The 26357-nt window shown below is 39.3% G+C and overlaps 3 protein-coding genes across 4 annotated transcripts in view; 1 reads left to right on the forward strand and 2 right to left on the reverse strand.

The window, feature by feature from the left end:
* Nucleotides 1-21740, reverse strand: part of fam163ba (family with sequence similarity 163 member B, genome duplicate a) — a 51572-nt gene extending 29832 nt beyond the window's left edge. Inside the window, exons 1-5 of the mRNA XM_061799142.1 lie at nucleotides 17988-21740; nucleotides 14218-14284; nucleotides 10622-10770; nucleotides 4380-4644; nucleotides 872-1239 (exon numbers count right to left, since the gene is read on the reverse strand). The gene's annotated coding sequence lies outside the window, so the exon portion shown is untranslated. The remainder of the gene's footprint in view (nucleotides 1-871; nucleotides 1240-4379; nucleotides 4645-10621; nucleotides 10771-14217; nucleotides 14285-17987) is intronic.
* Nucleotides 885-19706, forward strand: dbh (dopamine beta-hydroxylase (dopamine beta-monooxygenase)). The gene is made up of 12 exons (XM_061799140.1): nucleotides 885-1262; nucleotides 3202-3348; nucleotides 4328-4585; nucleotides 5838-6014; nucleotides 9299-9401; nucleotides 11355-11521; nucleotides 12310-12453; nucleotides 16599-16637; nucleotides 16787-16846; nucleotides 18014-18141; nucleotides 18264-18423; nucleotides 19567-19706. The coding sequence occupies exons 1-12, from the start codon at nucleotides 885-887 to the stop codon at nucleotides 19678-19680; spliced, it is 1875 nt and encodes a 624-aa protein (XP_061655124.1). The 3' UTR covers nucleotides 19681-19706.
* A 151-nt stretch (nucleotides 21741-21891) lies between the features above and the next one.
* sardh (sarcosine dehydrogenase) overlaps nucleotides 21892-26357 on the reverse strand; it is a 51527-nt gene continuing 47061 nt past the window's right edge. For both annotated transcript variants that reach the window (XM_061799138.1, XM_061799139.1), the window contains exons 20-22: nucleotides 26122-26290; nucleotides 25776-25911; nucleotides 21892-24572 (exon numbers count right to left, since the gene is read on the reverse strand). In XM_061799138.1, coding sequence (XP_061655122.1) covers nucleotides 24444-24572; nucleotides 25776-25911; nucleotides 26122-26290 — 434 coding nt within the window. In that variant the 3' untranslated portion in view covers nucleotides 21892-24443. The remainder of the gene's footprint in view (nucleotides 24573-25775; nucleotides 25912-26121; nucleotides 26291-26357) is intronic.

The raw sequence follows: 26357 nt of genomic DNA on the forward strand, positions 1-26357 counted from the left end.
TCTCACAGTCAATAACATTTTCATTTTTCAAATAATAATAATACAATTATTTAAAATGTTATAATATAACATGGGATACATGGTATATTATATTATCCAGCGCCATTCTATTACACTAAAAAAAAAGCTTTTCACAACCATGTCCGTTACAAAATGTATTTCACACTCTTATTTTTTCCCCATACCAACTTATGACAGTTTACTTAATTTTTAATTGAATATGTTATTTTTGCTTCCTATAAAAACTCTAATGTGAGATGAAGGACTTGGTCACCTGTTACACACACACATGCTCCCTCAGGGGATGCACTAACCTTTTTAGGCAACTTTAAAGTGTCCGTCTTGTGTGTGCCAGCCATAATTGGCAGCGCAATGAGGTTGTTTGTAGCCCGAGGAGACGGCTTGAGGAAAGGTACAAATACATTAAGTTGTTTATGGCTCCACAAATGCTCGCTGCTGAACTAAATAACACTATCAAAAGGTCAGATTTCTTTAAAAAGGAGTTATGTGGTATATGCATTTTTCTTTTAAAAAGGACAGAGCAATAATGCTGATGATTGTCATTGATAATGTCCATGGTTGGATTTGGATCAATTAGGGTGTGGCAAACATGCACCATCATGTTTGACCCGAGGGCCTTCTGGGACACAATTGAATTGCGCTCAACAAATAATAGCATTAGTCTGCATCAAAACAGACAAGTCGCAAAGGGAGGAGTCTCTTAAAAAGCACCGATTGGGTACAAGCGAATGAGACGACGCGAGGAATGATACAACAAGTTGGAGACGCTGTTGAGCTTCCGGGACCTGCCGGGACATTTTTTGTGTTAGAGCTCATCTACTTTAGAGTAAACTTGAGAAAATAAACTCACAATCATTTTGGCCATGAGGATCCTGAGCAAAGAATTTCGCCTCCAGGACGTGACAGTCATGTACTTCACCGCCCTGGCCGCCCTCATGGTCATCCTGGTGGCCTCCTACCAGGCTCCCTCCCACGTTACCGTTGTGGAGGTCCCCAGCACTGACTCGAAGCCCTCGGACCTCTCACCGCCCGCTCTGCCAATGCCCTTCCGGGTGCTGCTTGACCCGCTCGGGCGGCTCCAGCTGGCGTGGAACATCAGCTACGCCCGCCAGGAGGTCTACATGGAGCTGAAGGTGGCCGAGCTGAAGCACGGCGTGGTGCTGGGTATGTCGGACCGAGGGGAGCTGAGCGACGCTGATCTGGTGCTGCTATGGGACTCTGGAAGCAAAAGTTACTTTGGGGTGAGTCCAAAAAAAAAACCATTGAATAAACCTTGCATGCAAACATAAGAAATGCATGTTTGGTAGAATCAAATAAATCAATGTATAAATTAATAGATAAAAAGAAATTACAAAATTAAATTGAATAACTGGAATGACTCATGATTATTGTGAGCTGATTAATTAAGGTGTGTATCCATCATTCACAATCATTTATATTTTACACACCAGCCCTTTAAAACTGTTTTTTTTCCAGATCAATTTAAGATGAGCATTTTTGTCCCTTTTTGTAACCATTTAGTCATAACGAGATACGGATATTAGATCGAACCCAGTTCTCCAAAGTGTAAGGCAGATGTGCTAACCCCCATACGGTGCTGCCAACTGTAACTGTTGTACTTTAGTACAACAAAGGTATATGTTAAGCAAAGCTTGAAAAGGGGCACACTTAGAAAATGACTTTTTCATAATGGCATTTATGCATACAGTAATTGAGTCTCTACAATTGTGTAAAAAGTGTGAAATTGATCAACCAAGTAAATCTTTTGTGAGCTGCCTATTTCCAAAATGTGCGTATTATGATGAAAGAATGTAACAGTCTTAATGTTATTAAGACACATGGGAGCTGTTCTAAACTGTGACAAATGCATAGTATGCATAGTAGTTCCTTTGACTTAATCTTTAGGATACTGGTTTGTATTTAAGTTACAAAATACAATTTTATGCAGCTGTTTCATAATCACCCTTCTGAGTGGTGGAAAATTATTAATCAAGGTCAGCAGTAAAGTAATAATACTGGAGTGGGAATCGTTAGAAAAAGGTTATTATTTGTCAGCAAGTTTCAGGTTGTGGTCGCTAGGCACAGAGAGCAGACCTGCATCAGGCTCTGTGTAATAGCTTGAAACAAATCAACAGCAAAAGGTTCACATGTGGCCCAATGGCTCGCTGGGTGCAAATAAATGTGACCTCCACGCTAGAGGCCATCAGAGAGCACAAATGACTCGCTCGCAAGGAAGGAGGAGGCAGTCAGTATCAGCACAGCGCCGTCACCACCTGTGCTCCTCCGTTGTTGAAAGCGCCGCTGTCAACTCACGGCCAAATTTGGAGGACGGCCGCAAAAGCAAATGATCTACACATTACAGTATACTACTTTTGTGCACATAAAATAGAGTCGTCAATATATGACCCCCACAGACTGTATCTTTGTGCACATGTATTTTAGATAAGACACAAAAGAGTATACGAATGGGCTTGTGAAATGCGTGCAGGCTGTTACATATGAGAAGAGTTATATAAGCGCAGCACAAACACCAGTATAGAATTAGATGTTGAGTGCTATTGTGGATTTAAATGGGAAGAACAATGTGAGAAATATAACAAGCTGATGGATGCAACTGCTGCAAAGAACAGCTTGTGGTGACCAAATTATAATGTAGTAAATATAATGAGATTTATATAGCGCTTTTCAAGGGACCCAAGGATGGTTAACAATACTTCATGGGTAAATTAAAATACGTATATACCGCATGTGTGTAGGCAGCACAGTGTATTAATGTTTAGCACATATTTTCCACAGTTCATGGTTCGAATTGAAGTTTGCATTTGCTGTGCTTGTGGGTACTTCGGTATCCTTTCACATTCCAAAAGCATGCATGTTAGGTTCATCGGAGACCTATTTAAATCGTCCATCGGTGCGAATGTGAGCGTGAATGCTTGGTTGTGCCCTGTGATTGACTGGCGACCATTCCAGGGCGTACTTTGCCTTTTGCTCAAATTCAGCTGGGAGACGCTCCATCCTACCCATGACTTTAAGTGCCATAGAAAATGAAAGGAAGTTTTACAGTGTATCCAAGCATTAATCTATCTCATTCGGAGACAACTTTATTTTATTGTTTGGATGTGTTCACTCTCATTTTGACATAATTCCTAATGTTGCCCCATTTGTCGTGTTTCCCTTCAGGACGCTTGGAGCGACAGCGAGGGCAAAGTGACGCTGGACAGCCAACAGGATTACGAGCTGATAGAAGCCAAATGGAAATCCGAAGGCTTCTACTTGCTCTTCAAGAGACCGTTTAGCACCTGCGACCCCAGAGACTACCTTATTGAGGTAGTCTTATTGAGATAACGCGTTTCTATAAAGCTGTATATGACGGTTAGGCAGTTATTATTTTACGAGAAAAAAAATATTACAAGAAAATTTGATTTTTTTACATTATTGTTTTTCTTTCTATATCAAAATGACTTTTTTCTTGAAATATAACATTTAGTAACCATTTGGACATTTTCTAGTAATATTATGACCTTATTCTCCTAACATTAAGACCTTTTTCTCATATTGTGATGACTATTTTTTTTGAACATTTTTGTTGACTATTGCAAACTTTTTCTTATATTAAGATAATTTTTTATGTCATGTTAATTTTATCTTACATTATTACAACTTCATTCACATGATAACTTTTAATATTGCAACATTTCCCATATAAAAATACTGTTATAATAATAGTGTAACAATAGTATTTTTGTAAAATTAGTTTTTTTTAACATAATCTAAATACTCCCAAAATATCGATTATTATTTGTTCTCTCCTAAAATTACTTACTTAGATTACAGGTATTTGTGTTGGAAAGTCCTGTTTTTGCAGAATAATTAAGGAAGCAATCTTTATACGTTAGTTAAATACTAAGATCTGTTTACATATTTACAAAGAGAGAGGGGGGGGGGGGGGGGAGTCTGAAAAGAGGAAGTGATGAGATCAGCTGGGGGGGGGTTAATTTTTTTTATTTTACTGTAAATATTTGTTTCACTAGTCACATCCCGGCACACGCACATTTTTATTAATTGTTTTCCTTAAAAAAAATGTCCACCCCTGGTGTAGAGAATGCAAGTAAAAGCTGCAAAAGTAGGTGTATAATGAACGGCAGCAATGAGTACACTTGATTAATATTACCTTGGCAAGGCAATGAAGAGGTCTGTCCAAAGCGGACGATAATCAAGCATCAACTTGAAAAAAAGCATTGCAGCTACAGTATTTGAAAAGATTCTGCTATTCTCGTTTTCTGATCGTTCTGCTTTGCTTGCTTAGGAGGGAACAGTGCACATCATCTACGGCCTCTTGGATCAACCACTTGCCTCACCGGAGCAGCTCAACATGTCCCGAATCCGCACGGGCCTTCAGCGGATCTTGATGCTGCGCCCCGACACGCCGGCCCCCGCGCTGCCTCCCGACGTGCAGACGCTGGACGTGGTGTCGCCAGGCGTCGTCATCCCAACTCAGGAGACCACTTACTGGTGCTCCATCCACAAGCTGCCCGAAAACATGCCGGAGAACCACATCGTCATGGTACGAAGGGGTGGGCGAGGGGTGGAAGCTGCAATTATTGCGGCTTTTTTTGGTAGCATCTGGCGGAAGCAAACAACAGATGGACTGTCATGCTTGGCAGGAAGAAGCATACATCAAGGCAAATGCAGAAACACCACCGATTTAATTCCTGGGCAAATCTGTCTGTTTACATACATTATGCTTTACAGTACATCATTGACACTTGGATGACATTAAAGCAATTGCTAGCTTTGCCGTAAACTAACCGATAGCTAGCTGTATTACATGTTATCCAAGATATAGCGTTTTATTCTAATGTAGTCATTTAGTGGTTAACTTGTTTTCATACTGTAATACTACTAATAACACACTTGTGTGGCAGTAACATAACCTAGGAAGCTGTCGACTGGCTAGCCTCTTTACACCTTGTCACTTGTTATTAAAAGTAAAAGGGCTTTATTGTTTTAGAATATGAGTGATAAAGCCTTTTATTGTTTTACTGTTTGAATGTTGCAGTGGTTAAATTATTTTTACACTTGTAAGACATTCAAGTATAACTCGTAAGCTAGCTGCGCCCTGGCTAGCTGCTGTACGCATTGTAACTTGTCAAAAGTGTGTGCGTGTATTTGTGCGCGTGTGTGTGTGTGCGTGCGTTTGACATTTGGCTTGTCCCGCTAGGGGTCACCACAGCAAGACACTTGCATGAGTTATGGCAAAGTTTTTCTGTTACCATTTTTAATCTTGGTTTGAGACCCAAGTGTTTTATTGTTTAATACTTTAATAATTACTGAAAGTGGTTAACTTATTTTTACAATTGTAAGACCGTGGTCACTTGTTATTAAAAGTACAGAAAAATATTTTATGGTTGGTGGTTGGTTGGTATGGATAATAAATCGTCACTGTCAGGCGGAAACCTCCTAAGTCCATATTTGGTCAATTTCATTTTCTTTCACAAATCAACATGATCACCACATTGCAGAGCAATCGAAAGTGCTGAAAATGACAAACATGCCGTTGTTTTTTCACCCCTGAAAAGCGATGGTTTTGGAGATACGATGACTCTCCCTGACTGCAGCAATATTATTGTTAGTGGTTAACTTATTGTTTCGCTTGTATAACATTAAAGTAGCCCCTCCTTAGCTAGCCATTGACTAGCTAGCTGCTATGTGCTCTGTCACTTACGTACAATCACTTATGGAGTCTTACACAGAAATGTTCGAGATATTCTATTTCTAACGTTACATTTTCTTGTTGTTGTTTTTTTTGGGGTCAGTATGAGTCAGTGATAACGCCAGGTAACGAGGCCATCGTGCATCACATCGAGGTGTTTGAATGCTCGCCGGACGACCGCGACGTTCCAAAGTACAGCGGTTCCTGCGACAACAAGATGGTGCCGGCCAAACTCAACTTTTGCCGCCACGTTCTGGCCGCCTGGGCCATGGGTGCCGAGGTACGATGAGATCTGGAGGTTTTACCGTGATTGCAGTGATTATATGAATTAAAATGTCAATAGCTTTATGTCAAATATGAATATATTATTAAAACAGGGCCTTGAAGATCAACTAGAATTCTAGAAGTCTGATTCTTCAAACAATAGAGGAGCCACCTTAATACAAGAAGTGTCTAATTGGAGGAGAACTTGGAATTCAGTTTGATTTTATTTTTTTCTGCAATCCTCGTCTCTATTCATAGGGGACCGACTCCTACTCAAATCATGTGAATGCCTGGAAGTGTCGGCACAAAGTCTATTAAGGGCGCGCAGCCAGTCGGTATGTGGGAAGACAATTCACATAACAAGGAGTCGCACACAAAGGCTTGCATAGCCTTACACAAATACAGAAACAAATAGAAACATATACACACAGGTTTTAAATAGGCATTTCATTGCACTCAAGCGACAATAAACTGAACAATACGCACGAGATAACCTATGATAAATATGTTTGCTTCGTAAATGTAAATTTGAGTCCTCACCAAGCTAAAGTCTGAGTGAAAATGTGTTGAAGTCTCATGAGATTGGCTGAGCTCTCACAAGATTTGCTGGGACCTTGCAAGATTTACTGAATTCTGACAAGATTTGCTGAAGTATTGCAACACTTGCTTAGGTCTCACAAGATTTATTGAAGTCTCATGAGATTTGCTAAGGTCTTGTGAGACTTGTTTACATCACAATATGTGCTGAATTCTGGGAAGATCTGCTTTGGACTTGCTGAATTTCATGGATTCATCGAGGTCTTACAAGATTTGCAGAAGTCTTCTGAGACTTAAGTAGGGGCCGCAGGATTTGCTCACACTTTTCTATGGAATCTTAGGTCTTGGGAGTTTTTCTAAAGTCTTGCAAGATTTACTCGGGCCCTACAATATTTGCAGAAGTTTTCTGAGACTTAACTAGGTCTCAGAGGATTTGCTGAAGTCTCGCAAGACTTGATTCGATCAAACAAGATTTGCTGAGGTATTGCCAGATTTGCTTAGCTATCGAAAGATTTGCAGAATTCTGGCAAGATTTGCTGTGACAACACTTGCTTCGGTTTCACAAGATTCTTTTTAAGTTTCATGACATTTGCTGAGGTCTTGAGAGACTTCTAAGTCTCACAAAACTTTCCTGAAGTCTCGTGTGTCTTGAGTACATCTTTACAACTTTTTTTCTGAAGTCTTGCAAGATTTGGTTAGCTCTTGCAAGATTTGTTGAAGTCTCATGAGATTTGCTGGGATCTCATAGGATTTACTTTGTCTCACAAAATTTTCTGAGGTCCTGTGAGACCTGCACACGTCTTTAAGGTTTATTGTTAATGTCGCCAAATTTTTGCTGAACTCCCAGAGATTGCAGAACGGAAGTCTCTCCCAGCAGCTTCACAAGATTTGCTGATGTCGTGAGGGATTCACTGTCGTCTCGCAATATGTGCTGAAGTCTCACAAAATTTGGTGAAATTGGGGTCAATCTCCCAAGTTTCCCCCCAAATTGTTGGTCAAATTCTAAATTGTCTGAAATTTCATGTACTGAAATTTGTAAGTTGCACTTCTTATGTACTTTCATCCTGCGGCCAAAAGTATCACTTGATTTTTTTTTCTCTCTGCTTTACAAAACATTTAGGAAATGTAGTAGGCGTCATCATTGTCTAATAAAACTTTTTAACTTCTGTAGTGGATGTGAGAAGATAAAGGTTTTACTGTGGTGTGAGGCATATAAATAGTTGAAAACAGCTTCAATAGACCAGTTTAAATAATAGATAGTAGCTAACGCTAAGTACAATAAACTGAGGCTACGAAGCGCCAAGCGGAGTGTGCCAGCAAGCAGTGGGGGGGGTGTCACATAGAGCAAAGAGGACAGGGGAGCAGGGAGCCTGTCACCATATTTCTGCGCTCCCCAGCCAGGCGGCTCACTGATTGGATTATGTGTCACCCAAACAACAAGAAGCAGGATGCCTCCCTTGCCTTGTGTGAGCCGTGAAGACGAGATTAGGTGGGAAATATTCAGGCCTCTTTCGTCACCTCGTAATAGCGTTGTTCAATTCTCCCCGGCAGCGCCACACAAAGAAATGCGACCTTACAAAAATAAAACACAAAGTTGTATGAATGTGCAGATGAGACGGCAAGTCTTCAAATACTTTTGCTTTGCCGATAAGGAAAATGCGTGAAAAAAAAAATATATAAAAACACTCCTAAATTGGATCAGCAGAAGGCATGTTGGGTTGCATCTGGTGCAAGATTAAATGATGAATTTAGATTGAATCAAGATTGCCCAACGATAGTGACAACAAGGTGCTGATACCGCAAAGGCTTGTTGTTTTATCATGGAGAACTGGGCAGAGCCACGCAGCTTTTTTTTCCTGCAGGATACGAGTTTGATTACACTGTTTTGAGGTCTGACTGCAGATCAAACTAAATTACATTTTTTTCTCATTTTTTCTTTTAGTTTATATTTTCTATGTAGTTTGTATTTCATTCGTATTTACTATTTTTAATACATCTTAGTTCATATTTTTCTATATTTTACATACTATCTTACATACATTATGTGTTATTTTTTTTATAGATATTTAAATGTATTTATTTTACCATTTAATACATACATGATTCAAACTTAATTGCATCAAGAATTCCACAAACCCTAGAGAGACGTTTTTAAATATGTCTTGCTATTCTATTTTATAATTTGTGTCCGGGACAATTTGCAATATGTATTTTTTATTTATCATAGACTAGTTATTCAAAGTTAGTGTATTAAAATAGCACAATCGCATGAAGCTCGCTATAGTGATGTAATTTCACATGTATTTTATATTAGTAGTGATTCAATTGTATCAACAATGTCAAACGAGTATAGAACAGTTTTATATTTCTTTCTTTCGATATCTATTTTGAATTTTATTTTATTCTTTTTATTTTTTATTTCATATTTTATTACATACTGTAGTTCCAAGACAATCTATATTTTTAAATCAGCTTTGTAGTATCTCTAAATTATAAAGTAAAAATACATACAGTGCCGAACACTCCATCCTTGCAGATGCCTGAAGAAGGACCAAAGGTGTTCAAATGTGGCATTTGCTTTTCATTAAACTATTTTTAATGCATTAATGAAACTGCTAACTTCCAGTTTAATAATTAAAATCATGGGGAGTCAACACATTTTAGTCGGCTTTAAGCAAAGACAACGGCTTTTTCAAACAAGGACTTGTGTGTGTGTGTGTGTGTGTGTGTGTGTGTGTGTGTGTGGTGTGTGTGTGTTTCCAGGCATTTTACTACCCTCCAGATGCAGGCCTCCCTATTGGCGGGCCAAGTTCCTCTAGGTTCCTTCGGCTGGAAGTCCATTACCACAACCCTCTCCTTATATCGGGTACACACACGCACGCACGAACAAGCAGCAGGAGAGTGTTCCTGAGAAGCTGCGGGCTAATTTCCAACAGAGCAATTCATTTGAAATTTTCCAGATGACGCTTTTCATCTTGGCCACACTCGTCATGACAGACTTTACAATGTGTTCTCCTCATATGACCTTCAATGCCATGTTCACATATTCTATGCTTTTTAAAAATATTTTAGGACTCTCCACCTTGTTAGTGAAGACTCACACACTGCTGTACCCTTTTACAGTACTGTATTCAACACAGTGAAGGCTTGAGCAGATATATTGTACTGTGGAAATACTATGGTGAAAATGCTATATATTTTGTTGGCATATTTTTGAACCGTTACTGCTGTATGTTGGTGCCGAATCTCCACCGGGGCTGCCTCAGCATAAGCGACAACCCCTTCCACAAACAATATTAGCGTGGAGTTTGAATGCTGTTGACAGACAAACAAACAAACAAACAAACATGTGCTGTGCAGTGGAGATAATTACACTCTCCTCTTCTAATGGAGGAGGATGTCAATCAGCACAGTGACAGACTAATTCATGTGGGCCCTATTACACATTATGCAACCACACGTCACAGATCTATTTTTTTCTATTTATTCTGCTCAGCGACAGGTAGCCAACCTTGACCAAGAACAACAATCTGTGAACTTCTGATTTATAAAGGACCGCCTGTTAGTTGGCTAAAATGCTAGTTCAGTTGTAAAGTTTTGATTTTCCAACTTTTTAAAATGACTCACAAATTGATGGTGTTATCCGTGGAAGTAATACCACTTTATTGGGTTCGAAAGCAAAATAAGCACGCAAAACCAAAACCCTTGCAACAAACTCAGAAAACGTTTAACCCAATGCCAGAAAGAAAAACAAACAATGGAATTTAAAGTCTGAATTGAGATCTAAAGTAAGTCAGTAAAACAGACTAAATAAATAATACTCATACTGTAATGTATACAAAATGTTTGATCACAATTGTCTAATATTATTTTACATTAATTTTGAATGCATCAGAAAATCACCTCACTCTATTCCAAATTTTATTTTTAATTTGTTGCATTGTGTTAGCCTATAAATTGTCATAATTGTATTTATAATACAATGATTGGAAAGTAATTTTTAACATGCTGTTACCAAATCAATTAAAAATTGAAATTTTAGAATAGAAACTGTAGAAATTTTCAGTCAAAAGGTGTCATACTCACGAGAGATGTTCATTACTAAATGTATTCAATCATTTGTGCAGATCGCTACAGACATGTTTTGCTGGTTGAAGGTGGCAATAACAAGTTTTGCTCTGACCAACCAGAGGACGGAACAACTTCTGTCGTCATTGAGAGCCAGCGCTCTGGCCCTGTGGGGACAAATGAATAAATACTAAAACAATCATAAAATGTGGAAAAATAAAAAATTATAATAAATAATAAAAAATTAAAAGATCCACATGCTGCACATGTACTAGAAGCAGTGCAGCCACAAGAATTGCTACAAAGTAAATGGAACACAAAGGGGAGAATAAATTAATAGTATTTCATCTAACAAATATCAGAATTTAGCATGTAAAAGAAGGTCAGTGCTTCTGATAGTGTTAAGTCCAGCAAAGAAGGCCTTGCTGACACTGACTTCCAACTATTGCTGTCCTGTAACACTGCCAAGATAGTAAAGTCGTGTTTGACTGGCAAGATGATATTTAGCAGACTTGCTACGGTGACATTGTCTTTTTGTGCCCTAAGTCAGTGACATCTTGATTCCTCTCCTTTCATTCCCGGCCGAACGTCCTCCAACAAACCTACGAGAGATAAACAACGTCCTTCACTCATGAATGCTTCTGAATATCCTGCTGAAATTATTCTGCCCTGCGAGCATGTGAATATGTTACATGGAGTAAATGGACCGCACGTAAAACACATTAAGGATCCGCAACGTTGCTGCGTGCAGGCAGACGTGACTCATCGGGGATAAGGTTACATTATACCCGCAGTCTGAGGCGCTACGACGCCGGGATCATGGAGCTGGGCCTGGTCTACACTCCCATCATGGCCGCCCCGCCGAAACAACACACCTTCTACCTCACTGGCTACTGCACCTCCAAGTGTACACGCACTGTAAGTACACGTGGCACATAGTGTCATGCAGTGTTCTTAAAGTGTTGTACGAGTACCACTTGTGGTACATGGGCTTCCCCAAGTGGTGCGCGAATGAATCATTGAATAAAATGTTCAAATTTTGCATAATGCAGTGACTTAAACTTGTATTGTTTTAATTCAGTACAGTACATTTGTTAAGCACAGTTTGGTTGTATATAACCTTCAAATACAATATATTTGTAATTAATATTTTAGAACGGTTTGTTTTCCGGCGGCACGGTGACCGACTGGTTAGAGCGTCAGCCTCACAGTTCTGAGGACCGGGGTTCAATCCCCGGCCCCGCCTGTGTGGGGTTTGCATGTTCTCCCCGTGCCTGCATGGGTTTTCTCCGGGCACTCCGGTTTCCTCCCACATCCCAAAAACATGCATTAATTGAAGACTCTAAATTGCCCGTAGGTGTGACTGTGAGTGCGAATGGTTGTTTGTTTCTATGTGCCCTGCGATTGGCTGGCAACCAGTTCAGGGTGTACCCCGCCTCCTGCCCGATGATAGCTGGGATAGGCTCCAGCACGCCCGCGACCCTAGTGAGGAGAAGCGGCTCAGAAAATGGATGGATGGATGGATGGATGGTTTGTTTTCCAACATTTCTTTCAGGTAACTTTTCATTTAACTTTTAATTGAATCATTCAAGTAGTTTTTCCTATATTTAATGTTAATCTTCAAACTGTGCATAATGTTACAGTGGTTTACACTGCTGTAGTAGAATCTTTTCCTGGATTAGCGATCGTCCTGTCTGCTTTAATAGGCTCTGCCTCGGGGTGGCATCTTCATATTCGCATCCCAGCTGCACACGCACTTGGCGGGCCGCGGGGTGCGGACTGTCTTGGTGAGGGGGGGCAAAGAGGTGGAGGTGGTGCAGGAAGACCAACACTTCAGTACACACTACCAGGTGAGCCACAACAAATACCCCCATGCATTGCATTGTGTTATTCCCACGTGCTCACAATATCATTTTGTAGTCAGTTGTAGAAAAGGTTATGCTATGATCACATCTGGAGTCTTGTCCGCCAGAACCAAATAAAAAAAATAAAAAAATAAAATTAAGTCAATTTACCGCATCACACGCAATCAATTGTTAAATCAAATAACAAACTGCACAAAACATTTCATTCTATAACTAATTATAGTTAAGTCAATACGACCATTCCTGACAAATGCAGTACAAAAAACTTTTTTGTATGAATAATTAGGACAAATATAATATTTATAAATCATTAAATATATTATATAAATATACTATTTTGTTATTGTATGAACACATCTATTCAGGAGGCTTGTCCACCCCTGCCACCTTAAACCCCCAGAAAAATACAAATGAAGTCAATTCATGACTTTTCATTTCATTACCCTCAATCAGGTGCCCACATTTTTTGTATAATTTAAATTAAAATATCTCATACAAATCCATCCATCCATTTTCTGAGCCGGTTCTCCTCACTAGGGTCGCGGGCGTGCTGGAGCCTATCCCAGCTATCATGGGGCAGGAGCCGGGGTACACCCTGACCTGGTTGCCAGCCAATCGCAGGGCACACACAAACAAACAATCATTCGCACTCACATTCACACCTACGGGCAATTTAGAGTTGTCAATTAATCTAGCATGCATATTTTTGGGATGTGGGAGGAAACCGGAGTGCCCGGAGAAAACCCACCCAGGCACGGGGAGAACATGCAAACTCCACACAGGCGGGGCCGGTGATTGAACCCCGGTCCTCAGAACTGTGAGGCAGAGGCTCCAACCAGCTCTCATACAAATAATATTCATATATTATTTACATAAATGACATTATATGCATGTAATGCTGTATTTTGTTGCGTCATGATAACATCTGGAGGCCTTTCTGCCAGTCCATAACCTACCAAAAAAGAGAAGTCAACCCCTACCGCATCACACAAAACACATTTCTAGAAGAATTAACACACGTGTGTGTGTGTATATATATATATATATATATATATATATATATATATATATACACACAGTATGTAAATTATATGATATACTGTAAATATACTATTTCTTTGTTACGATGACATCTGGAGGCTTGTCCTCCGCCCTTCCAAAAATATTTTTAAAAAGTGTACTACTGTATCACGCTCTACAAAAAATAAATAAATAAATAAAATACTTAAAAATACATTTAAAATTGCACTGATAAAATATTTATAAAAATACATACATTATAAAAATATGTTTTATTTCAGGGAATGGTCTTTTACAATCATGATATTCATTAATAATAAATAATGAACCTTGAAGAAATGATGAATATATGTAACTTTTCTTGTATTTACAGTGTATTATTCATTTTAAATCCTACATAATTCAGCAGAGAACGTGAAGTAAGCAGTATACTAAAATGTCACCGTACATCTCAATGTCACCGTACATCTCAATGCACTAGCTTATGCATCATTGACAGTTTGTTTTCCCAAATTGTGGATCCAAGTCCCTAATGTCTTTATTTTTCTTAATGATTTTTATTGGGTAAAAAAGTAAACAAAGTATTTTGTTTATCATCAAGCATGGCCATTTCTATTGTAATCAAAGAACATCTCTGTTATTGATCATCAATTTATATATCATTGTCATGGCAATACATGTTCAATACTCGTAAGTGAAATTTGTTTGTACTGTATAGTAACGTTTTACCTCAGAATGATGGCTGTGAGTTGCCTCTTGTCAAGCTGTCAATTTCCACCAACAGTGTCAGTTTTCACTTGAATGTGGCAAACAAACAAACAAGTGGCGATAATTAACATACGTTCTCCCCTTCTAATGGAAGAGGATGTCAATCAGAATGTGTGTACAGTACTTCTGAAACTACACATGACCATCGTAATTATCCAATACTAATGGGATTAAGAATTTCTTGACTTTCTAAAGACAATAATGTTAATGTGAGACAGAAAGATATTCATTTAATAATAAAGTTAATTTAGTACTGTGCGTAGTGGTGAGGTGAACTGCACTAAGAGATCTTTTTAATATTTTGGTAAGCTACTTTAGCTACCGTTGATTGTAAAAATATCTTGGAGTAAAATTCTGTGGTGGGGCGGAGTTGGAACGCAATAGCTTGTGAGGTGTTATGCATACATACTACATACAGGTTAGATAAACTGGCCAATAATCTCATTATTTGACTTTATTGGTCCTTTCTCTTTTTAAAGACCAGGTAAGTCTGCATCAATAAGGCTTCCTAACTTGGAACTTGACCTGAGATAACGTTTGCCTTGACTTGAGACGCATGAGACTTGAAGCTTTCATACAGTATGAAATAAATCATTAGGTATTGAACCATTCACTATGACATCACATGTACTACATCCGGGTTCCAAAACCTCTTACAAGTCATTCGATCGAGAAAACAGAGTAAATGCCTTGAGTGATCATTTTTAGCCTTCTCCTGCACTGCTATCGTTTGAATGTGTGAAGCGTCAGTCGAAAAGACGATGTTACATTAGTTAAGCTGCATGGAGGGTGACGGAACACTAGTCGTAATTTTCATTTTGTCAGACAACCCAACCAAACATTTTACACATACGCGTAAGAAAATGCATCAGACGCATTGAGGCTCGCGTTCCGCATAAATTCGGTACATTGTTGATTAGAAAACATGTTCTTGTCCTGTTTTTTTCCTTCAACTTAGTATTGTACTGAAAAAATATCAATGGCATCTTCTGCAGCTAGTCGACTTCGACTGGACTTTTGTCACGTTAGTGTTGAGTTAAGAATATCTGAAATTGTGCAACCCCTACGCTATACAACGATTTACGACATCCGCTCTATTCATCCTACTTCCCCACAGGTTCCGCTGGATTCATGTAGATTTTTGTAATAGGAAATGGAGAAAAACATATATATTTGTCATCATTTTCAGTTGAGGTCAGTAGTAGTCCCTTGCATTCTGCCACCCGGAAGAAACCTGGTGCCTATTTTTGGCAAACATTATGAAAATCCAGTACAATCTCCATCCACGCGGGAGCTTTTATAACAACATCTGCTCTTGCCCTCATCATCACAAGTGGCCAACATGAGCATGAACATTAATGGAGATGGAGACAGCGCTTCACAGCTGTTTTTTTGTATTGGCATCCCAAGGAAGATGAAGATACAAGCGTGACGCAAAGAGGAACATCTGCTTAGCTGCCTTGAACATATCCTGTTGCTGTTGAACACCAGCCCACCTGAGTGGTGCTGCTGTCTAAGCACTCAGCCTCATTAGGAATATTAAGGCTGCTTACATGCGCTGTCAATGGCCGTGCAGGCCGTATGGGACGAAAATGTCTTCAAGTGCAGCAAAGCCTTTAACAAATGCTTGGAGAGGAATAAGGAAAGAGGAGAGGATCCTCATTCAGTTTTAAGTGCTTGGTCATTCTACTTTATATTGATGAACACCATTCGGTGAACTCATTAATATTCAGTAAAGTAATTAAAGTAAAAAAAAACACAAAAAAACATTCTACTCTTACGGTTTCCTTGTATAGTAATTTAAATTACAGTGGTAGAGGTAAAGTGTTTATTAGAGCGTACGCCTGTATTTACAGAACTACACTAAACTACAATTTGCAGTGGTGTGGAACTACACAGCATTATTTTGAGAGGTAAGGCTAATATTTTGTCCCTGGCTAAGGTAACCAGCACACTCTCATTTGGTACAATGCAGAATCACAATAAATTAATCTAAAATTAAAAATATTTGTGTAAGGGCAGCATAGCTAACAGGGATTGTGGTGGTGTATCAGTGTTGTGGTCAAGTAAACAGAATCAACCTTCTACAGCGCACTCGTTAAAATATACTGTGTGGATGTTGCAAATTAAAATTTCGGAGTAAATTGTGAGATTTTTATTCACTTATAATTTTTGTTATTGTATTCTATCGTATTTTATCGTACATTTGTATGAATGAATACCATGAGCTATCTATTTTGTCACTGACTGGCTTGGTGAAGTCACATGGTTGTGCGGTGTCCATTTTGACTCAAGTTTAAGTCACCAAATATGCTTCCTTGGCCCTATTTTTTGTGTTATAGACTATCCGAGTTCTGAGGAAGATGACAAACGTTTTACCGGTGAGTATGAAGAGAGAATGTCTGCAAAAAAAAAAAAGAAAAAAAAAAGAGGCCAGAATAAATATGAGGGGATATTCTAACAGCAAACGAATATTATTTCCAATAAGTAAAAACAAAAAATAAATAATAATAATTGCTTCTTCCGACAGGGTGATGTCCTCATAACAAAATGTACTTATAACACAGAAGATAGGGACAAGCCCACTGTGGTGAGTAGTCATTTACAACACCAAATACAATCTATACATCTAACTTGTATTTAGCACTGCACAGTCTGATGAGATCCAACCCAAAAATGTTGCTTATAAAAAAAGATCCATGAAACAATATATTCATTTAACATTCACTGACATTGACGGCTATAGAGGTCAAATATCCATGTTAACTGGGAAGGCTGGCAGTGAATGAGTTAATATATTGGTTATTGTGGTTGTGGTGAGGAAATACACGGCATCATACTCAGGGTTTCCCCCCTATTATTTTGATATGCTTATGTAGCTAAATGATTTAATTTCCTTCAGGGGATGTACAAAGTATCTATCTTTCTATATCTATCTACAGTATCTCTAGTCAAAACCTTACAAACTGCTTAGTGAGATACAGAGCAGCTGTGTGCCACTGCTGAGTATTTCTTAGTTTTTATGTATTATTATACCCATGATAATCCCTCAAGGGAACATTCAACTCACACTCTCCTGTCCTGTATATTTGTGTTGCACAAATGAGAAATGCAAGGCTGTAGACTGGAGACAAACATGACTTAAACCACAGGACATCCACATATTCATTCATATAATAGCCTTATTTGCCACTTCACTGCTGCTATTTCAATCAAATTGCATTATATTGTGAATCTGCACACTACGTAGATGTAGTTTTATTTTACTGCATGCGATTGCAAATAAAAGCTTGTTCTGTTCTGTTCTATTGTAGTGGGATGGAGCTAAATACGGTCACCAAAATATGATGAAATTTACAGCTTAGCAATAATAATAAACATATTGTTAAATCAATACCTTACTGACAGTGTCATTTACAGAAAAATGGAGGAAGAGGCCACTTCACTTTGTATTTATGAAACATTCTAAAACCAATTCAATAAGCAGTCGCTCAACCTATGCTAAACAGTTAAACATATTTTTTAAAAACTAATAATCTCAGTTTAGTGTTATTGGTGACAAAGCAAAATTTTATTAGTACTAGTCTGATATATAGATGCTTTTAATTGGAAAAATGGTGTGATAAAACATTCCAATTTATTTACAAAAATTAGTGATACATTTTCATGAAATGTTTTCCCATTCAAAAGAAAAAAACAACAAATTAACATGGACTTGGAACACAGCATACCTAATATAGTGTCCGTGGCACCTCAGGGTGGTTTTGGCATCATGGAGGAAATGTGCGTCAACTACGTCCACTACTACCCTCGCACTCAGCTGGAGCTGTGCAAGAGCCACGTGGACCTGGATCACCTGCAGAAATATTTCAGCTTCATCAACAGGTAGTGTGCAATCATCCATCCATCCATCGATCACTAACATTCCCACTCATCATGTCATCAAAAAGCAGATTACTGTACTTCCCTGTGGGTCCCGTGAGGTGAAAGTGTGTCGTTGTTCTTAGATTCCAAGGAAAGGAGCTGTGTGTTTGTGGTGACGACGGCGTGACCGAGCTGTATTCCAGACTACAGTGGGACGGCTTCGCCACACAAGTGCTGGACTCACTTTACAACACGGCGCCCATCTCCATGCATTGCAACCAGTCCACCGCACACCTCTTTCCTGTGAGTCTCACAGATGCACACCAAAATAGGACAGGCTGTAACTGAACCGAAACTTGTAATAAACACACACAAACTACATGGTCAATACAATTGCAGTTTTTCGAACGAAAAGGCCACATTAAAATAATCCATTTTCTAGAGTGCTACTCTATGGAAAGCATTAATTCCATGTACAGTACTAGTACTCCTAGTCCTCACTATTAGGATCATTCAGCGCACTGATAGAACAACGAGGGCGCACTGGTCATTTTTCCAGTAATATGGAATTTAAAGTTGAATGTGTGCCACTTTTGACCTATTACTATGCAATTAAAACTTACTTGTTAACTACTGTGCTGCAGTAGTAGTAGTAGTAACCATACTAGGCATGTGTTACGCACTAGTAGCCCCCTGGACCCTACTAGTAGCACCAAACGCCCACTAGTAGTTGTCCTACTTGTGTTCATAACTATCATACAGTAATATAAAAATTTTACTGTACAACACATTTGTTCTACAGGTTCTGGGTTCGAATCTCACCTCAAGCCCTCCTGTGTGGAATTTGCATCTTCTCCCCGTGCTTGCGTGGGTTTACCACAACAACACATGCATTTTAAGTTTATTGAAGACTAAATTGTCCATACGTATAAATGTGAATGGTTGTCTGTGTGGCCTGTGATTGCTTGGCGACCAGTCCAGGGTGTAACCCACGTCTTACCAGCTCACCCGCTCCCCAAAAGCCCACTGAACACCGGGCGACGTGGCAAAACGCAACTGAACTGCCGTACAGTGGGCGGGGTTCTCAACTAGTTTTAAGGAGTGGGCGACTGTTGGTCACGAGCTTTGCTTTGGCGTAGCAACGTTGCAGATCAAATTTAAAATCTTTAAAAAAAATGTAAATGAAAAAAATTACATTTCCGGCTATGAAGCGCGATCTAGCCGGCTGTCGCCAAGCCATACTGTATACTGTTTTACAACAATACTGAACTACATTTATAATTTCATGTTTTTCAGGGCAATCCGCTTCTTCCTGTGCTATAGAAAATGTCTATATATATATATATATATATATATATATATATATATATATATATGGAGCCTTTTTGTAGAGATTTTTACTATATTCTCATGAGTATGATGTGATGTCATGTTTTTGTTCATCAGGGAGAATGGGATAAACAGACTCTACCTGTGGTGACCTCCCCACTCAAAAGGCCCCTTTACCCGTGTGAGGTCGGAGCACACCCCACCAGTCGTTCGGATACTCCTCCGGTCTGAGCCAAGCCAGGAAGGGGGCAGACAACACGTTAGCCTAGGAAGGAGGGTCCCACTGCTGGGGCAAAATTATACTGCATCCAAGGTCTCTCATGTCTGTGTTCCATGGGTTCATTGATGACTTCCTATTTGAATTCAACTATTATAAGGAACTGTAAATACACATTGTGTTGTTATTTGGAGTGTTGTGTTGATGCAAGCTAAAAAAAAAAAAAAAAAAAAAACTGAAGAAAAATACAATATATGATTTAAGTTTTTTTTTAACAGAAATATTTAATTGTCATATGTCTTGCTCCATTTTTCCTTTTAAATGACAACAAAAACGTGTTTTTCATAGCATGTGAAAGCATGGAAATATTTAATGTCAATCTTAAACATCTGAGAATAACCTGGGTGGTTTTAACTGTCCTGTATTCACATTTAGCCTCAGTAGGATGGAAAGTAATTAGTCGACAATTAATACAGTGGAAACTTGAAAACTCAATACCTCTGAGCTCGTATGATTTGTAATTTGACCAAAATATTGTGGAAAAATACACCACTAAAGTTGCCAAAAAAGTCAAGCATCTGAAGCAGTAATTTGCAAGTGTGGTGAAAAAGAATCCCCAAATGAAATGTTCAAACTGTGCGTAATGTTACAGTGCGGAGAGCCAAGTGTTTTTTGAGGGGGGCACCTTTTCGAACCGCCGCTCTAAAGGATTAAATCGAGAAGCGTGTTCAGCTTTTTTTGTTTTGACGCCACCACAGAAGATTACCAGCATAAAGATGAAAAGTGTGATGATGAGAAAAGGAGCGAAAGTAGTTATATATGGTTAAAGCAACAATACAGTAAGTCAACATCAATAATAAAAGGAGAATGGAATGAACACTTCAAATTGAGCGTTTATCTAAATGTGCAGAAAATCCCCTCCACGGCAGAAGCTCCCTCTGCAAGTTTTCCTTCTCCTTCTGCAAGCGACGGGTTTGTCACACCTCCCCTAAGGGTGAGCAAACTTTTCACTTAACTACCAAATAAATCTAAGCAGAGACTAAGAATGTTAAAAATGTTATTTAAAACATTGTCTGCACAGTCATGGCGGGACTTTGGGCCTTGAGCTGATTATTATCGACCAGTGTCCTGGAACAGATTATGTTCAACAACAATATAGTTAGTCCCTGCTCTATTGTGGTTCAATGTTTGCGCCTCCACTATAGAGGAGATTTTTAAACGATGTATGGGTTTTTACAGTCAAATACTACATTAGTTTTTAGCACATCATTTTTATTCATAAATTATTGTGCACCGGAGGACGTGTGCAATTGTGAGACCACTCATGCTGCTGGATAATGCTCCAGTTTACATAATATAAAATTCTGACCGTTTCCTACATTGTGGTAAGAAACAGTTCTATTGCAATTATTTAATTAAGATAAATACTAACAATTGTGTGTTTAATGGTATGCTCGGGGGGAGGAACAATTGTGTAAACATTCTGTTTGGCAAGTACTGTATAATAGTTTTACATACTAAGTGGCGGCGTTTCACTTTGGTTAAAGTTGGGCACTGAACAGTATGAGGGCCCAGCAGGGACATAATTCAGGATTACCTCTCACACACACAACTGAAATGCTTTCATACACAATACAGATTTTTTGGGGCTCACAAACAACAATTGAAATGCTCTCACACATACATGACATACTGCTGACATCCACTACCGACACGCTGTCACACACAACTGAAAACACTATTAGACTCTTTTTTCCCCCTCATTTTATTTGCTCACATTCACCACTAAAACATTCTCATCCACAACACTGACACTCTCATACACACTACTGAAAGCATTCTCACACACACGCACTACAGATTTTGTTTTGTTTTTACTCACATGCACTACGGAAATGCTTCCACACGTTTTTTTTTTCCTACACAGACTTTTAAAACATATTTTAGTATATCATATGGACGTATTTCAGAATGTGAGACAGGATTTCAATTGTGTGCGACAGAATTCAGTTGTGTGAGAGCATTTTAGTAATGTGTGAAAAAGATAATCCTGAAAATATGTACGTAACGACCGTAACGAGTGACTGACTGTAAACACACGGTGTCAACAACTTTTAGAAGTTCTAGCTAGTAACAAACCATAATGCTGTGTTAATAATGCACATACCAGCAGCTGCCACATTAGCGATATGGACCCAAAACAGAAACACAGTAAGACACAGTCAATCAAACAAACAGGATTTATCCAATATAGCTGAAAACCTGATGGCCCCATTAGAAGGATGGATTGGCGCAAACAGGCCTAATCAACTCAATTAAACGGAATGTGCCACAATTCAATTTGTTGCTGTAAAAAAAATTTCCACATAATTACACTGTTTATGCTGGTTCTTATCAATTCTGCACGGTAAACATGAAGTAATTAAGACTGCACCAAAGCAAAAGGAGCTGTCACAAAACAAAAATGTTCTGTTTGTGCTCAATGTCATTGAAGGCATACTGTGCAAGAAAAATGTGTTTTCTTAAAAGTCATGATTCTCATAATAAACATCAGTCATCAGTAATGTGGCTCAAAGTGCCTGCAGGGATCGTAGTGTGCAACTGGAGAATGTATTACCGTAAGACCGCAAAGGATGAGCCACAAACAAGGTTAGGCCACTAATATATTATACTGTATATACTTTTAAAGTTTCCTGCCATACAGACCTAAATTACCATTTGACTGAGAACAGATACTTCTTCATCCATCAATTTTCTTTACCGCTTATCCTCACTAGGGTCGCGGGCGTGCTGGAGCCTATCCCAGCTTTCTTCGGGCGAGAGGCGGCGTCCACCGTGAAATGGTCGCCAGCCAATTGCAGGGCACATAGAGTATAAACAAACAACCATTCGCACTCACATTCACACCTACGGGCAATTTAGAGTCTTCAATTAACCTACCATGCATGTTTTGGGGATGTGGGAGGAAACCGGAGTACCCGGAGAAAACCCACGCAGGCACGGGGAGAACATGCAAACTCCACACAGGCAAGGCCGGGATGTGAACCCCGGTCCCCAGAACTGTAGCAGATGCGCTAACCAGTCGTCCACCGTGGCGCCTTACTGTATTCTTCAACCTCCAAATTGAAAATGTAAAGCAACAAGCTGTCATACTTTTAGCTTCAAAATCATTTTGATTTAATTTCGTCTCGTTATAAGAAGAAGGGTACATCTTGTAGTAGACATTTTTTTATCAGTGGATCATAGTGGATGCCGCTGTGTTGGCAAAAACACTATTTGACTCATTTTAAGACGAAGTAAGAACACTGAGTTCTATAACAGTTTAGCATGTGTACTCATTAGTGCATGAATAAATTACATTGTTCCTTATTTGTACAGCTTTTACCACAGTGCCGTAAAGGCAAGATACAATTTACAAATGCCCTGGGTCAAATTTTTTTTTCATTTTATGAAGGTAAATGTAAAGAAGATTTTAGCAAAAAGATTATGATGACTACTTACTGGACTGCTTCCAATGCAAATGAACCAACAAGTAGGAGTGTCAAACTCATTTTTGTCATGGGCAACATTGTAGTTATGGTTTCCCTTGGAGGGCCGTTATGACTGTGAACCCATATAAATGTACAATTGTCTCATATTATTACATGTACACAATTAATTGATGGATAACTAGCTTTTGAATCAGAAGCTGTTTGTTCAACAATTAATCAATTTATTCTAAAATGAATATTGGTAACAAAAAATATCTCATCCATCCATCCATCCATTTTCTGAGCCTCTTCTCCTCACTAGGGTTGCAGGTGTGCCGGAGCCTATCCCAGCTATCATCGGGCAGGAGGCGGGGTATACCCTTAACTGTTTGCCAGCCAATCGCAGGGCACATACAAACAAACAACCACTCGCACTCACATTCACACATACGGGCAATTTAGCGTCTCCAATTCATGCATGTTTTTGGGATGTGGGAGGATACCGGAGTGCCCGGAGAAAACCCACGCTGGCACGGGGAGAACATGCAAACTCCACACAGGCGGGGACTGAACCTTGGTCCTTAGAACTGTGTGGATGACGCTCTAACCAGTCGGCCACCGTGCCGCCTGTAATATCTCAATGTTTTTAAAAGTGAAGACAATTTTCAATTTTGGTATTTTAGCAAGAAACTTCATGCTTCTTGCTAAAATACCAAAATTGCACATGATTTGCTTTTGTGGGCCACATAAAATAATGTGGTGGGCCAGATCTGGCCCCGGGCCTTGAGTTTGATATCCGTGTATTATAGCGTCTAGGTTAGCTGCTACCTTAACGGCTAGTTCGTTAAAAATGCCGATTGCGTTTTGTCTTGAGGTAACTAACAAGGATAAAGTAATTAGCTTGATTTGAACTTTTAATGACGATTTCTAATTGAAATCTAAATTGATCATGTGCTGTTAATTTGACACTTTCAGATCAATTCTGCAAAGGTGAAGCCTAGTTGATTTTGAAATGTTTAGTGAAGTTAAATCAGTGAGTAAACTACTGACAATTAAACTTGGGAAACTAAACATGAAGCCAATGGCAGGAAGGACCTTCAGCGATATCACATTCAAACTAGATTAATTTCAAATCAGCATCTCACTGTATAAGTTAATATCAAGTCCATCAAATCCCCATCCAGTCACAGCATGAATAAAACTTCCGGATTTGCCCGATACGACTGAAATCTTGCACCTGAATGCCCAACATCTGAGGCTCATCTCAGCCCCAAGTGGAGGAGGTATTCATTCCATGGAGGTCCATGTCAATTGTAGATGCCCTTCACTCGCTTGTTCTCGGGGTCAAATGGAGATCTGAGGTGGGCCTTTGCCTTGTACGTCACTCCCATCCTCTCCAGGGTGAACTCGCCGCTCTTGATGAAATCGGCACTCACCTGAAGAAGAGGAGGACTTAAAACAAAGTCAAAATAAACAACGCGATGGCAAAAGGAAGCATGGAGGGACAGAATTGTTTTTGTTTGCTTTCTACCAAACTACCAAAAAGAGGCAGGAAGAAGCATATTACGGCCAAGCTGAAAAGAAAAAAATGGATAACTTTGAGAATATAGTCGTAATGGTACATAATAGCTAAATAGGTAACATATAGGTACAACAAGTAGAAATACAATAGGTACAAATTAGTATTATTTTGAAATCTTATGAAAATAAAGTCATCGTATAGAATAAATAAATAAATAAAATACATAGAGTCATACAAATCATTCATTCATTCATTTTCTGAGCCGCTTCTCCTCACTAGTGTCGCGGGCGTGCTGGAGCCAATCCCAGCTGTCATCGGGCAGGAGGCGGGGTACACCCTGAACTGGTTGCCAGCCAATCGCAGGGCACATAGGAACAAACAACCATTCACACTCACAGTCATGCCTACGGGCAATTTAGAGTCTTCAATTAATGCATGTTTTTGGGATGTGGGAGGAAACCGGAGTGCCCGGAGAAAACCCACGCAGGCACGGGGAGAACATGCAAACTCCACACAGGTGGGGCTGGGGATTGAACCCGGGTCCTCAGAACTGTGAGGCTGACGCTCTAACCAGTCGTCCACCGTGCCGCCGAGTCATACAATTAAAAGGAAAAAAGTCATTTAAAAAGTTGTTAACACACAAAGAAAAAAAAGAGAAAATGCACATAGTTGTACAAAAAAATAATGTCTGAATATTACAAAATTAGTAAGCCATGTTTTTATGTGAATATATAAATATGTGACATTACTCGAATGAAGTTATAACTTTAGGATAAATCACTTATTTTATGAGCATAAACTGCATATGGAAAAAAAGACAATTTTATAAGAATAAAGTTGTAATATTAAAAGCAAAAATTAATCGATCTGCATTACGACGATTGAGGATGTGTGACAAACAATGAAGCAATGTTTTGTCACAGCAAGAGCATCAGTATGAACTCCTCAATGTGATTGTGTAAACATTTGTGTCTGTTCCTGAGAAACAGCAACATACATAGAAGCCACCTCATTTGTTGGCTTTGCTCGATTGTCAAATTGTCACTTCTATTAGTGTTATTTTCCTTTTTCCTTTCCTGCATGTCCCTAATACGCCAGTGTAAAATATTATAATTACCACTCCTCCATCAGGATTGCGGACGTATCCATAGCCGATTGTCTTGTCGATATAGAATCCATAGTCAGAGCGCCGCAGGTGACCAACGGGGACGCCATTACGGAAGATTGCCTCAAGGCCAAACATTGGTACTTTCCTGTATTTAAAAAAGCCACAAGAATTAATGAACAAAGGTCTGTCAGTGATTACCTGTTGAACAGTGAAGCTGTTACTCTAGCTTGGTTGTCAATACAAATGTTTAAACAAAGGATGCATTACTGATTCATATAAACAGTCTGATTTAAAAGCTATCAAGGTGATTTCCTTCATTTTCTGTCAACGACGCGCCGACGCGAGCGTGACTGACTCGTCGATGGTGAAGGAGACGATGCGTCTCCTTAGGCCCTCCTCCTTCTGCTTTTCCAGTCGATGTCGACCTTGGAAGGGGATGGAGCTCTTCAGTTTACAGGTGAAGGCTAACCCCGCCTCCAGGGGCGTGTCATCTGGGCGAAGGTCGGCGTGCCAGTGGCGGTACCCTGACGAAGTAGTAGAGGGTACTGGCATCAAACACAAACCTGAGACGCAACTACCGTATTTTCCGTA

Source organism: Phyllopteryx taeniolatus, chromosome 15 (assembly GCF_024500385.1).
Source record: "Phyllopteryx taeniolatus isolate TA_2022b chromosome 15, UOR_Ptae_1.2, whole genome shotgun sequence".
Classification (NCBI taxonomy): domain Eukaryota; kingdom Metazoa; phylum Chordata; class Actinopteri; order Syngnathiformes; family Syngnathidae; genus Phyllopteryx; species Phyllopteryx taeniolatus.

Excerpts from the sequence above, each read along its gene's own strand:
- dbh (XM_061799140.1), top strand. The coding sequence starts at position 885 with ATGAGGATCCTGAGCAAAGAATTTCGCCTCCAGGACGTGACAGTCATG. Across the intron at positions 3,349-4,327 it reads CCAGAGACTACCTTATTGAG|GAGGGAACAGTGCACATCAT; the intron begins GTAGTCTTATTG and ends TTGCTTGCTTAG. Across the intron at positions 12,454-16,598 it reads ACTTCAGTACACACTACCAG|ACTATCCGAGTTCTGAGGAA; the intron begins GTGAGCCACAAC and ends TTTGTGTTATAG.